The sequence below is a fragment of the Aegilops tauschii genome, chromosome 3, assembly GCF_002575655.3.
Source record: "Aegilops tauschii subsp. strangulata cultivar AL8/78 chromosome 3, Aet v6.0, whole genome shotgun sequence".
NCBI lineage: Eukaryota > Viridiplantae > Streptophyta > Magnoliopsida > Poales > Poaceae > Aegilops > Aegilops tauschii.
The window spans coordinates 252,451,411-252,465,768 of record NC_053037.3 but is presented as its reverse complement, the minus strand read 5'-3'; the positions used below and the strand labels follow the sequence as shown (position 1 = coordinate 252,465,768).

General features: G+C 43.0%; 1 protein-coding gene across 1 annotated transcript; it reads left to right on the top strand.

Annotated features, from left to right (window-relative positions):
- The first annotated feature begins 1,346 nt into the window (after nt 1-1,346).
- Nucleotides 1,347-4,414, top strand: LOC109787117 (uncharacterized). The gene is made up of 3 exons (XM_020345675.4): nt 1,347-1,730; nt 2,217-3,515; nt 4,021-4,414. Exons 1-3 carry the CDS (start codon nt 1,548-1,550, stop codon nt 4,246-4,248), a joined length of 1,710 nt encoding a protein of 569 aa, XP_020201264.3. The 5' UTR covers nt 1,347-1,547; the 3' UTR covers nt 4,249-4,414.
- The last annotated feature ends 9,944 nt before the right edge of the window (nt 4,415-14,358 follow it).

Genomic DNA, 14,358 nt, shown 5'->3' with positions numbered 1-14,358 from the left:
CGATAATTTCAGTGCTTGCAGAGAATACCTTACTGAAAACTGCTTGTCATTTCCTTCTGCTCCTCGTTGGGTTCGACACTCTTACTTATCGAAAGGACTACGATAGATCCCCTATATACTTGTGGGTCATCAGCTAGTTGGTAGCAAACGATTTTTTTATGTGGCAACCCAGCCGTTGCCGTGCAAACATTTTAACCGTAACGACAATGTTCAATCTGAAACATAAAAAATATGATGTCAGATTTTTTAATGATTGGGCGAGCAATTGGCCCACTTGGTAACGCAATACAATTTTGTTGCGAGCAGGACCCGGGAGCAACTAACTGAGGATCGCTCGTTCCCAGCCTCCACAAGGGTCACTTGGGGATGGGCCGCCGCCAAGTGTCACGCTCTGGGCGCTTCCTCCATATATTATTTTTTATTTTTCCGCACGCGTTTTCGGCATTTTAGATATTTTTTCTTTTTTTTCCTTTTCAATTTTTCACCAGCCTTCCTTAGCTTTTTGACTAAAGTTTTTTTTCTTCAAAAAACGCATTTTTTCTTCGACGAGAGGCACGATTTTGCTTTTACGGGAGGGATAATTTTGCTTCCTGAGAGGCATGGTCATGCCTCTCGAAAACGAAAAGAAACATGGTTTCTTTTTTCTTTCATCTGCGCGAGGCACAGTTTTGTTTCCACGAGAGGCACGGCCGTGCCTCTTGTAAACGAAAAAAACACCTTTTTTTTTCTTTCGTGAGAGGCACGATTTTGCTTTCGCGAGAGACACATTTTGCTTCCGCGTCGTGCCTCTCGGAAACGATTTTTTTTCCTTTTTTTCTCCCGTGAGAGGCACGGTTTTGCTTCCACGAGAGACACGATTTTGCTTCGGGAGAGGCACGGCCGTGCCTTCCGGAAACGAAAAAAACATGTTTCTATTTTTTTTTCTTTTGTGAGATGCGCTTTTTTGCTCCCGCGAGAGGCATGGCCGTGCCTATCATAAACGACTTTTGAAAAGGAAAAAAAAGTGCTCCCGGTCCCTTTTTTTCCTGTTTTTACGTGAATTTTTTTCGTCAAAACCTATCCGTGTGAGATCTAGTGTTGAAGATCTTGACGCGATAATTCAACGGTGAAAACAGTTCGAGATTTGGACGCACAATTGAATAGATAAATCGTTTTGAATAAACGACTCTACAACAAAAGGAACGACAAGTGACGCACGTGCAACGCGCCACTTGTCGCGATCTGAAAAGGTGGAAGCGATCTTTCGAAGGAGTATATATTCCTTAATTTCAGCAGGACCCCCGCAACGCAACGCCCACCCGTGAAAATTGTACTTACAGAAGAGCCTGTCACTGACCGTCCGGGCCCGCTCCTCAGCAACCGTGCGTCCGCGCCTACGTTACCTTCCCCTCTCCGCTGCGCACGCGGCCTCCAGAAGCTTCCGCCCTCCTCCTTCTCCTCCTCCTCGGCCGCCACCGACCCGACGCGTCCATATATCCTTCCTTCCCTTCCCTACCGTCGTGGAGAAGAGGAGAACAAGGCGTACTCGGGCGGATCAGGGATCGGCGATGGATTTCGAGCTGCGGAGCGCGCGGGAGAAGCTGGAGAGGGAGCAGCGGGAGCGGATGCAGCGCGCTAAGGCCAAAGCCGACCGCGAGCGCCGCGCCAAGGCCGAGGCCGCGCGCCGCCGCGACGCGCTCGAGGCCTCAAACAGGGAGCGCCGCCTCGACGCCGCCCGGGCGCAGGAAGAGGTAACACCCCTCCCCTCCCCTACCCTGCACACCTAACCCTCGTCTCATCCATCTCGTATGCTCGGAATCATGGCAGCTGTCTTCGTCTTCGGTGGTCGATCGCGATTACAAGTTTAATTTTGTCCTCCGCCAAATGAACATGGATGCTCCTCCCGAATCTGACTCCTAAACCCAGAAAGGAAACCCTCGATTTGGTCCTCGGTTTTGTTCCAACTAGAATGTCAACCCAGATATCTGCCCACGTTCAGACAAGACATGGATTGTTCAATCGTGCCTGTTTCCCTTCCCTCTTTAGAAACCATGATCTCGACTCCCAACCGCTTCGTTAATCCTTTGGGGCCTTGTCGACGATATATTTTGATTTTGCATTGTTCAATTATACTTCTTGGTGTTCATGATAAGATTACAATTTCTCTCAAGTGTCTACTACTCTTACCTTATGATGATGTTTCACTGGGTGCTGATGATGAACTTCTTTCTATCTAGGCTGACCAGAAAATGGAAGAGGTGATGCAACTCGGAAAGGGTATCTCTTTTTCACACATGTTTGAAGCACTGCGATATGACGGTCCAGGGGATAAGATTAAGCTGCCACCATCTTCTTTCAAGGATTTATCCGATCAAGGAGCGCTTGACAAAGGTCCCATGTACTTCAGGCTGTCCAAGGTTAGGGACAGAGTTCCAGGTGCCTCTCCAGATCAAGACGCCGAGGAGGCAACCTGCTGTGGCGTTCTTGAATTCACTGCAAGGGAAGGCTCTGCACAACTCCCATCACATGTCTGGAACAATTTGTTTCAGAGTGACATCCCAGATGTTCCTTTGATTGAGGTGAGGTATGCAAGTTTGCCCAAAGGGACATATGCGAAACTTAAGCCGGAAGGAATGGGATTTTCAGATCTCCCTAACCATAGAGCTGTCCTTGAAACGGCACTGCGCAATCACGCAACACTATCTGAAAATGATGTTGTCATGGTCAACTACGGACAACTGCAGTATAAGTTGAAGGTTCTTGAGTTGAAGCCCGCATCAAGTGTTTCTGTGCTGGAGACGGATGTTGAAGTTGACATTGAGGAACCAGATTCAGTTTTTGACAATGAAGAAAATCAACATGTGCTTGTGCCGCTCGAGACTGGGAAGGTCGAATCTGGAGCTGTGGAAGAAGGGAAGTTCAGGTACTACAAATTTTCTGTCGAGGAAGGTGTGGCTGAGAAAGTTGCGTCTGGTTGTGCAAATATTGAGGTAAAGATAGAGTCTGATACAAGTGGCGGTGACACTGATATTTATGTTTCAAGGCATCCTTTAGTATTCCCAACTCAGCACCGTCATGAGTGGTCATCTCATGAGATGGGATCTAAGGTTCTTATACTCAAACCAAAGGATGCTACTTTGGTCAGTGGCCTTTACAGTGTTGGGGTTTACGGTTTCAAGGCCACAGCGAAGTTTCAACTTTCTGTAGCTATCAAGGATGTTATTGATAGCCATAGGATTGGTGAGCAGGGTAGTGTGTCATCAGCCGGCAATGGTGACTCAGTGGTTTGTAAGAACTGCAAACGACATATATCTAGCCGGACCTCAGTACTTCATGAGGCATACTGTGTGAGGCACAATGTTATTTGCATGCATGATGGATGTGGAGTAGTTCTTCGTAAGGAAGTAGCAGCAGATCATGTGCATTGCAGTAAGTGTGGACAAGCTTTCCAGCAGAGAGAAATGGAGAAGCACATGAAAGTCTTCCATGAGCCGCTGAACTGCCCCTGCGGGGTAGTTCTAGAAAAGGAAGAAATGGTATGCCTTAACTCATCCTATTTATTATCTTCTGCTCTTACAACAGATGAACTTTTCAGCTCTTGCAGTTCTATCAAGATTTATCTATTTTCAGCAGTATATGATAATGGGCTGTTTGGTTCTAGGCCTAGCAGCCACATTTTGCCACACATTTTTGCCAAGCTTGCCTAAGGTTAGTTCATCAAAATGAGAGCCACAAGTTGGCAAGGCTAAGGGAATCTTGCCACACTTTTTGTGAGTATGCCATGTGGGGCCCAAGTGTGGCTTGCCTAAGGTGTGGCTAGAACCAAATACTCACTTAAGTTGGTCAAACTTGCCTAACCTTAGGTGTGGCAATCTTTGGCAAAGTTAGTCACAAACCAAACAGCCCTGTTATTTCCATCTTACATTTTCAACACCAATCTATTTTCAGCAGTCAACTTGTATCGCTGATATTCTTCACACATTTCGTACGGCAAAGCCTACATATGCCAAACGACTAACTTGCTTTGTTCTTTAATGTCAGGTCAAACACCAATCCTCAACCTGCCCATTTCGCTTGATTGTGTGCCGTTTCTGTGGCGACACAGTTCAAGCTGGTGGACAGCCGCTGGATGTTCGAGATCGGCTTCGAAACATGTGCGAACATGAGAGTATCTGTGGATCCAGGACTGCACCATGCGGCTCTTGTGGGCGATCGGTCATGCTTAAGGAGATGGACATTCATGCAATAGCTGTCCATCAAAAGAGCTGATTTTTATAACCCTACGGACCGAGCCTCTGTACTGCATATATGTTGGTATTTGTAAAATCTCCGATTGTTTGCTAGTCCATGGAAAACAGTGGCGCGGTGGTGTCCGTTATCTGTTTGTATCTTCCTTCTGTATACATATTATTTATAATCTACTCCTTTTTTGACACTAGACTAGTCAAAAAACGTCTTACTAGGACGGAGGGACTACCTAGACTTAAACAACATTTTTGTAACTTCCTTCCCAGGAATAAATATCCACAAATTTGTGTAGCAACTTCAAATATAGTGGTAACTTTTGTGGCAAGTAGGCGGCTACCAATGTAGTCCCTCCGATGCCACGACTAGTCCAGAAATGAAAATGTGTCAGCATCCCAGTTAGAGCAACTCTAGTGGAGTCGTCGCAATAACCATATGTATGATGACTTTAGGCCAGTCTAGCGGAGTTATTATGTTGTTTCATTGCCATCTTGTTTCATTGTCATACTTCTTACTTTAGCCGAAAAAGGCCATTCTAGCAGACTTGCGAGCCAACATGTTTTAAGGTTGCGAGGGGATCTTTGGAGTGCATTTATATCAACAACGGTTTGATGTGAACGACATTTTCTCTCTCGTCGTTCTTCCCGAGTGACCAGATGGGATAGCCCTTCTAAGACTTGTCACAATAGATGTTACAACCTGATAGAGGCGACAGTGTCCCGTCTTTCAATAAGATGGTGATTATCGTTTCGGAGGAGTAGACTTTCACGATCCGACTACGAACGTGCGAGGACGTCGCGCCTTAGCAATCGCTAAACCAACTCCGAGAGGTTATTGACCATGCCGGAGCATAATCAACCTGACCACGAGGGTCTGTTTCCTACGAGCAAACGAAGAACAAGCAAGAAACAGAGATTGCAATCTGGATATTGCGAATATAAGAGGAAAGCTTTATTAATGAAGGTGGGGTTCTGTGACGCCTTTGTCTGGTCGTTGAACACAAACGAAGTACGCGAAGTTGCAGCTATGACGAACTTTTAATCTAAACAAAACCCACAGTCTAAACGGTGCCCTAAGGGCTGTATATATGGAGGAAGAGGGGGGGAATTTCGTGGCCCTTGGGGAAGGGCTCCGAAACCAACCCTATCTCTTGTTTCCCCACACATACGGACTCTAAAAACAGCCTATACTTATGTATTTCAAAATTACCTGGGCCTGGCCCAATAATAAGGTGACGCATCATCTAGAATAGCCTTTGAACGAAATTTATGAAGTGGCATCTTGTATATTTCGTCCAAGGCTTCATGCACTCCTGATGGTGGCTTCAAAGTCCTGAAATCATCACTTGTAACTCCGTTCTTGGTCCCCTTGCGCATGCCATCATCTCCCTGCTTGGTCTTGCTCCAGTGTTCATCCCTCTTATCCATGTCAGGCCCTTCATTTGTAAGCAAAACAAATGTATCCAATTTAGGCAGCATCATATTCTCATGAACATTAGAATCATTACCAAGAAACGAAAGTATCTGGTAATTCAATTGGCGTGCGCGAGCTCTAGTAATTGGTCCAGTATGTATAGCAGCAGGGGCTGTGGGTGTAACAATGGTATTGATGTCCTCATCATCCTCTCCTTTTTGAAATGAAGTCGTCCTCGACGGAAGCTCATCTTCCTCACCCAAATAAGGTTTCAAATATGCAATGTTAAAAGTGGGACTAACCCCAAAATCTGCAGGCAGCTCAAGTTTATATGCATTATCATTTGTTTTCTCTAACACCTTAAAAGGACCATCAGCACGTGGCATTAGTTTTGATTTGCGCAAATTAGGAAATCTATCCTTACGCAAATGTAACCAAACAAGATCTCCAGGTGCAAACACAAAATGTTTTCTACCCTTATCTCCAGCAAGTTTATATTTAGCATTCATACGCTCAATGTTTTCCTTAGTTAACTCATGCATTTTCAAAATCAATTCAGCACGTTCTTTAGCATCAAAATTAACCTTCTTCGAAGATGGAAGAGGCAACAAATCAATAGGTTCATGAGGTAGGAAACCATACACAATTTCAAAAGGGCACATCTTAGTAGTAGAATGCAATGAACGATTATAAGCAAATTCAATATGAGGCAATCATTCTTCCCACATTTTCTTATTATTTTTCAAAACAACCCTAAGCATAGTAGACAATGTTTTATTGACTACTTCAGTTTGTCCATCAGTTTGGGGGTGACAAGTAGTACTAAAAAGCAGTTTAGTCCCCAACTTAGCCCATAAACATCTCCAAAAGTGGTTAAGGAATTTAGTATCACGATCTGAAACAATAGTATTTGGCACACCATGCAAGCGAATAATTTCCGAAAGAACAAATCAACAACATTAACAACATCATCGCTTTTATGACATGGTATAAAGTGTGCCATTTTTGAAAATCTATCCACGACAACAAATATGCTATCCCTCCCCTTCTTTGTTCGAGGTAAACCTAAAACAAAGTCCATAGATATATCCTCCCAAGGAACACTAGGTACAGGCAAAGGCATATATAAACCATGAGGATTGAGATGTGACTTAGCTTTTTGACATGTAGTGCAGCGAGCAACAAAACGCTCAACATCTCGCCTCATCTTCGGCCAAAAGAAATGTGTAGCAAGTATATCCTCCGTCTTCTTGATGCCAAAGTGCCCCATTAATCGTCCTCCATGCGCCTCCTGCAACAACAAATGACGAACGGAGCTAGCTGGAATGCATAGCTTGTTAGCATGAAACACAAATCCATCGTTAAGAACGAACTTGTTCCAAGTTCTCCCTTCCTTACAATTCTGCAATACATCTTTAAATTCAGCATCATGCACATATTGATCTTTGATGGTCTCCAAACCAAATATTTTAAAGTCAAGTTGTGAAAGCATAGTATAACGATGAGATAATGCATCAGCAATAACATTTTCTTTACCCTTCTTGTGTTTAATGACATAAGGGAAAGTCTCAATGAATTCAACTCATTTAGCATGTCTAAGGTTCAGTTTTGCTTGACTTTTAATGTGTTTCAAAGATTCATGATCAGAATGTATAACAAATTCCTTGGGCCATAAATAATGTTGCCATGTTTCTAAGGTCCGAACAAGAGCATATAATTCTTTATCATAAGTAGAATAGTCCAGACTAGGCCCACTCAATTTTTCAGAAAAGTATGCAACAGGTTTGCCATCTCGTAATAACACACCTCCTAATCCAATTCCACTAGCATCACATTCAAGCTCAAAAGTCTTATTAAAATCAGGAAGCTGGAGTAAAGGAGCATGTGTCAACTTATCTTTCAATACCGTGAAGGCTTCTTCCTGTGCGGTACCCCAAACAAAAGGCACATCCTTCTTTGTAAGCTCGTTGAGAGGTGCAGCAATGGTGCTGAAATCTCTCACAAAAGGCCTATAGAAACCAGCGAGGCCAAGGAAACTCCTCACTTGTGTGACCGTTTTCGGCTGCGGCCAACTTTCAATAGCTTCAATCTTGGCTTTATCAACTTCAATCCCCTGTGGAGTAACAACATAGCCAAGAAAAGATACTCGGTCGGTGCAAAAGGTGCACTTCCCAAGGTTACCAAACAAACGTGCATCACGTAGAGCAATAAAAACGGCACGTAAATGTTCCAAATGTTCCTCCAAAGATTTGCTATAAATCAATATGTCATCAAAGTAAACTACCACAAATCGTCCAATGAAAGCACGTAAAACTTCGTTCATTAATCTCATGAAAGTACTAGGTGCATTAGTTAACCCAAAAGGCATGACTAACCACTCATATAATCCAAACTTAGTTTTAAATGTTGTTTTCCATTCATCTCCCAATTTCATACGAATTATATGGTATCCACTACGCAAATCTACTTTGGAGAATATTGTAGAGCCACTCAATTCATCAAGCATATCATCTAGCCTAGGAATAGGATGATGATAACGAATAGTAATATTATTAATGCCTCTACAATCAACGCACATACGCGACGTACCATCCTTTTTCGGCACTAAAATGATAGGAACAGCACAAGGACTAAGGGATTCACGTATATAACCTTTGTCGAGCAGCTCTTGTACTTGACGCATAATCTTCTTCGTCTCCTCTGGATTGGTACGGTATGGTGCACGGTTGGGTAACGATGCACCGGGAATTAAGTCAATTTGATGCTCAATCCCTCGAATAGGTGGTAATCCCGGTGGCACGTCTTGTGGAAAGACGTCAGCGAACTCCTGCAAAATGTTAGTGATAGCAGGGGGCAAAGAGGAAGGCACGTCCTCGAATGAAAATAGCCTCTTTGCACACAAAAGCATAGCAAACAGATTTGCTAAAATCTAGCTCATCAGTATCAGATTTGGTGGCAAGTAAACATGCACTTTTCAATTTAATTTCAGAAGCAACACTAGATGGTTTAGTATTAGGCTTCATTTGTTGCTCAAATTCTTTTGCCACAATCTGATTTTCACTGTTATTTTTCTCCTGTTTTGCTTTATTAGTTCTATTAATATCATCTTTCAAAATGGAATCAGGAGTCATAGGAAGCAAAGTAATATTTTTATCCTTATGAACAAGAGTATACTGATTGTTTCTACCATGGTGTACATAATTTTTATCAAATTGCCATGGTCTACCAAGTAATAAGGAACATGCTTGCATAGGTACCACATCACAATCAACATAATCAGCATATGTAGAGATACTAAAATGCACACGAACAGTACGTGTTATCTTAACCTTGCCGCTATTGTTGAACCATTGGATGTAGTAAGGATGTGGATGTGGTCTTGTGGTGAGAGATAGCTTCTCCACCATATCCATGCTAGCCAAGTGCAGCTCCCTCCATCTATGATGACGCGAACAGAACGTTCCTTCACAACTCCCTTTGTATGGAACAAATTATGCCTCTGATTTTGCTCAGCTTGTGTAACCTGCACACTCAAAACACGTTGAGCAACTAAACATTCGTACCTGTCAGCATCTTCAGTAGCCATGTATTGCGTCTCATGATCAGAATCATCTCCACCATGTTCTTCATGTGTAATAAGAGCCAAAGTCTCGTCATCATAGTCACTGGCGGACTCATACCCACCATCCTCAGTAGCAATCATCACACGCTGAGATTTGCATTCTGTCGCAAAATGTCCTCTTCCCTTACAACGACGATAAATAATATCACTTGTGTGCCCTGTTGATGCCATGGAAGAAGAACTCTGTGCAGGCCCGATAGGTGTGCTCTTGGCAGATAATGGTGGTTGTGCCTGCTTCCTTGTATCACGGCTGGAGGTAACAGCTGATGGAGGTGTCGGTGCAGTAGAATGTGTGGAAGTAGAGGATGCACGCGGTGTCCATGATGAAGGTCGACCTGCAGAAAAGTTATTCCGCGCCAATGCCTGTCGATCCTGCACTTCACGTTCAGCTTTACAAGCAAGATGGAATAAACGAGTGATATTATTATAATCCTTATACTCTAGAATGGTCTGAATCTCTCTATTTAATCCACCCATAAAACGTGCAAGCATAGCTTCATTCTCCTCAACAATACCACATCTAATCATGCGAGTTTGTCATTCCTGATAATATTCTTCTACAGAATTTTTTCCTTGTCTTAAGCGCTGCAATTTTTGAAGCAATTCACGTTGATAATATGGTGGAACCCAACGAGTACGCATAGCAGTTTTCAAAGCAGCCCAAGTAGCTGGAATAGGATATAATCTACAATGTTCAGACCACCAAACACATGCAAAACTAGTAAAAGCACAAACAGCAGCAGGAACACGTCTCTCCTCAGGATATTGTAAACATGTAAAATGTTTTTCAGTTTCTAACTCCCAAGTAAGATATATATCAGGAACATATCTACCCTCAAATGGGGGAATATTCAATTTTTGTTTAGGAAGATGGTCATGAGCTTGTACCTCAGGTGGTGGTGCAGCCCTACCGTTGCGATGGTATGCATGAGGACGACCTGGTGGTGGTGGTGCTGGTGGTTGCACGTAGTTCTGATTTTGATCAACCTCATCCTCGTAATGGTCCTCCCCCTCTGCAGTAGCAGCAAGAGCTACAGAAGCATCAACAGTAGGTACACCGGCACCAGAAGTTTGACCAGGCTCAAGGGGAACGCGCTGTGCTCGTCCCACTTGATTTGGAAGGTGATGCTGTTATTGTTGTTGTTTTTGTAGAGGTGCGCCAGGTGCAGCAGGCGGTGGAAGACGCGCGAGCAATTCATTAAACTTGTTATCGAGCTTTGTTTCGAATGCCTTCTCCATGCCATCTATCTTCTCCATGGTCTCTTCAAATCTGTTTAGCACATCTTCCACCTGTCCACTCATCATTTGCTGAAACTTATCATGAAGCTCCTTGTTCGTCATGTTCTCCCAGTCAGTCTCGTCGGCTTGTGATCCTGCCATGGTTAGCAGCAATAGAAACACAAGAATATGATCCTACAGACTACTAGAAAGTGGCAGTGTGTCACAAATTCGTCAAGCAAATCTCAAATTCTTACCAGTTCTTACCCAGCAGCAGGAGGTGATAGGCAACCGTTGTAGTCAAAACTCTCAAAGCTTGGATAAAGAGATTACCAGGGAGAGTCAAACGCACGACGTAGATGTATGTGGAGCTGGGAAGACTTATAATATGGTAGCAAAAAGGGTCAGCAATAATCAATTCAGAGATGCAAAGTTGAATAAACGCTCAACGATGGTACTATGCTGGTCCTAGGCTAGACCGTGCTAGAGACGCGAGCCTAGAACACTAAAAGAGTCACGGCGCTGCACGTAAGCAAGGGAAAAGCACACTCTGATATTTTTTTGCTCTTTTTTTGCGCTCCTCCTTTTTTTGCGAAAAATCACTATAATGGCGAGTGTCTCAAAACTCTTCCCAAGTCAAACTAACAGTATAGGCACGAAATTTTTTTGGATTTTTTTTTCGGAAATCATGGCTGCGACGACGAAAAAGTGCGACAAAAAATCACTATGATGGTGAATGTCTCAAAACACTCCCTGGGACCTAAAAATAGGATAGGGAAATAATATTTTCGGTCGCCGAAATTTTGGCCTAAAAACTGCCCGGGAGTCTCCAGACTCTTTTTCCGAAACCTTCTCAGGCAAGGAAACACGAATCGGAAAATAGACGGATCTCGAAAACAAACCTAATATGAGAAGTGATAGAGGCAAAGGTGTCCCGTCTTTCGATGAGATGATGGATATCGGTTTGGTGGAAGTCGACTTTGACGATCCGACTACGAACATGCGATGACGTCGCGCCTTAGCAATCGCTAAACCAACTCCGAGAGGTTATTGACCACGCCGGAGCACGATCAACCTGACCACGAGGGTCTGTTTCCTGCGAGCAATCGAAGAACAAGCAAGAAACTGAGATTGCAATCTGGATATTGCGAATATAAGATGAAAGCTTTATTGATCAAGGTGGGGTTCTGTGACGCCTTTGTCTGGTCGTTGAACACAAACGAAGTACGCGAAGTTGCAGCTATGGCGAACTTTTAATCTAAACAAAACCCAAAGTCTAAACGACGCCCTAAGGGCTGTATATATGGAGGAAGAGGGGGGAATTTCGTGGCCCTTGGGGAAGGGGGTCCGAAACCAACCCTATCTCTTGTTTCCCCACACATACGGACTCTAAAAACAGCCTATACTCAAGTATTTCGAAATTACATGGGCCTGGCCCAATAATAAGGTGACGCAGCACCTAGAATAGCCTCTGGACGAAAGTTATGAAGTAGCATCTTGTATATTTCGTCCAAGGCTTCATGCACGCATTATGGTGGCTTCAACGTCCTGAAATCATCACTTGTAACTCCGTTCTTGTTCCCCATGCGCATGCCATCATCTCCATGCTTGTTCTTGCTCCAATGTTCATCCTTCTCAAAGCTAGGCCATTCATTTGTAAGCAAAACAAATGTATCCAATTTAGGCAGCATCATATTCTCATGAACATTAGAATCATTACCAAGAAACGAAAGTACCTGGTAATTTAATTGGCGTGCGCGAGCTCTAGTAATTGGTCCAGTATGTATAGCAGCAGGGGCTGTGGGTGTAACAATGGTATTGATGTCCTCATCATCCTCCCCTTCTTGAAATGAAGTCGTCCTCGACGGAAGCTCATCTCCCTCACCCAAATAAGGCTTCAAATCTGCAATGTTAAAAGTGGGACTAACCCCAAAATCTGCAGGCAGCTCAAGTTTATATGCATTATCATTTATTTTCTCTAACACCTTAAAAGGACCATCAGCACGTGGCATTAGCTTTGATTTGCGCAAATCAGGAAATCTATCCTTACGCAAATGTAACCAAACAAGATCTCCAGGTGCAAACACAACATGTTTTCTACCCTTATCTCCAGCAAGTTTATATTTAGCATTCATACGCTCAATGTTTTCCTTAGTTAACTCATGCATTTTTAAGATCAATTCAGCACGTTGTTTAGCATCAAAATTAACCTTCTCCGAAGATGGAAGAGGCAACAAATCAATAGGTGCACGAGGTAGGAAACCATACACAATTTCAAAAGGGCACATCTTAGTAGTAGAATGCAATGAACGATTATAAGCAAACTCAATATGAGGCAAGCATTCTTCCCACATTTTCTTATTATTCTTCAAAACAGCCCTAAGCATAGTAGACAATGTTCTATTGACTACTTCAGTTTGTCCATTAGTTTGGGGTGACAAGTAGTACTAAAAAGCAGTTTAGTCCCCAACTTAGCCCATAAACATCTCCAAAAGTGGCTAATAAATTTAGTATCACGATCTTAAACAATAGTATTTGGCACACCATGCAAACGAATAATTTGACGGAAGAACAAATCAGCAACATTAACAGCATCATCGCTTTTATGACATGGTATAAAGTGTGCCATTTTTGAGAATCTATCCACGACAACAAATATGCTATCCCTCCCCTTCTTTGTTCGAGGTAAACCTAAAACAAAGTCCATAGATATATCCTCCCAAGGAACACTAGGTACAGGCAAAGACATATATAAACCATGAGGATTGAGTCGTGACTTAGCTTTTTGACATGTAGTGCAGCGAGCAACAAAACGCTCAACATCCCGTCTCATCTTTGGCCAAAAGAAATGTGTAGCAAGTACGTCCTCCGTCTTCTTCACGCCAAAGTGTCCCATTAATCCTCCTCCATGCGCCTCCTGCAACAACAAAAGACGAAGAGAGCTAGCTGGAATGCATAGCTTGTTAGCACGGAACACAAATCCATCATTAACGACAAACTTGTTCCAGGTTCTTCCTTCTTTACAATTCTGCAAAACATCTTTAAAATCAGCATCATGCACATATTATCTTTGATGGTCTCCAAACCAAATATTTTGAAGTCAAGTTGTGACAGCATAGTATAGCGACGAGACAATGCATCAGCAATAACATTTTCTTTACCCTTCTTGTGTTTAATGACATAAGGGAAAGTTTCAATGAATTCAACCCATTTAGCATGTCTACGATTCAGTTTAGCTTGACTTTTAATATGTTTCAAAGATTCATGATCAGAATGTATAACAAATTCTTTGGGCCATAAATAATGTTGCCATGTTTCTAAAGTCCGAACAAGAGCATATAGTTCTTTATCATAAGTAGAATAATTCGGACTAGGCCCACTCAATTTTTCAGAAAAGTATGCAACAGGTTTACCATCTTGCAATAACACACCTCCTAATCCAATTCCACTAGCATCACATTCAAGCTCAAAAGTCTTATTAAAATCAGGAAGTTGGAGTAAAGGAGCATGTGTCAACTTATCTTTCAATACCGTGAAGGCTTCTTCCTGTGCGGTACCCCAAACAAAAGGCACATCCTTCTTTGTAAGCTCGTTGAGAGGTGCAGCAATGGTGCTGAAATCTCTCACAAAACGCCTATAGAAACCAGCGAGGCCAAGGAAACTCCTCACTTGTGTGACCGTTTTGGGCTGCGGCAAACTCTCAATAGCTTCAATCTTGGCTTTATAAACTTCAATTCCTTGTGGAGTAACAACATAGCCAAGAAAAGATACTCGGTCAGTGCAAAAGGTGCACTTCCCAAGGTTAGCAAACAAACGTGCATCACGTAGAGCAATAAAAACAGCACGTAAATGTTCCAAATGTTCTTCCAAAGATTTGCTAT

What these genes read in the sequence shown, in the direction of transcription:
- LOC109787117 (XM_020345675.4), top strand. Translation starts at nt 1,548, where the DNA reads ATGGATTTCGAGCTGCGGAGCGCGCGGGAGAAGCTGGAGAGGGAGCAG. An exon ending in CCGCCCGGGCGCAGGAAGAG is followed by an intron (nt 1,731 to 2,216) that starts GTAACACCCCTC and finishes CTTTCTATCTAG; the next exon opens with GCTGACCAGAAAATGGAAGA. An exon ending in TTCTAGAAAAGGAAGAAATG is followed by an intron (nt 3,516 to 4,020) that starts GTATGCCTTAAC and finishes CTTTAATGTCAG; the next exon opens with GTCAAACACCAATCCTCAAC.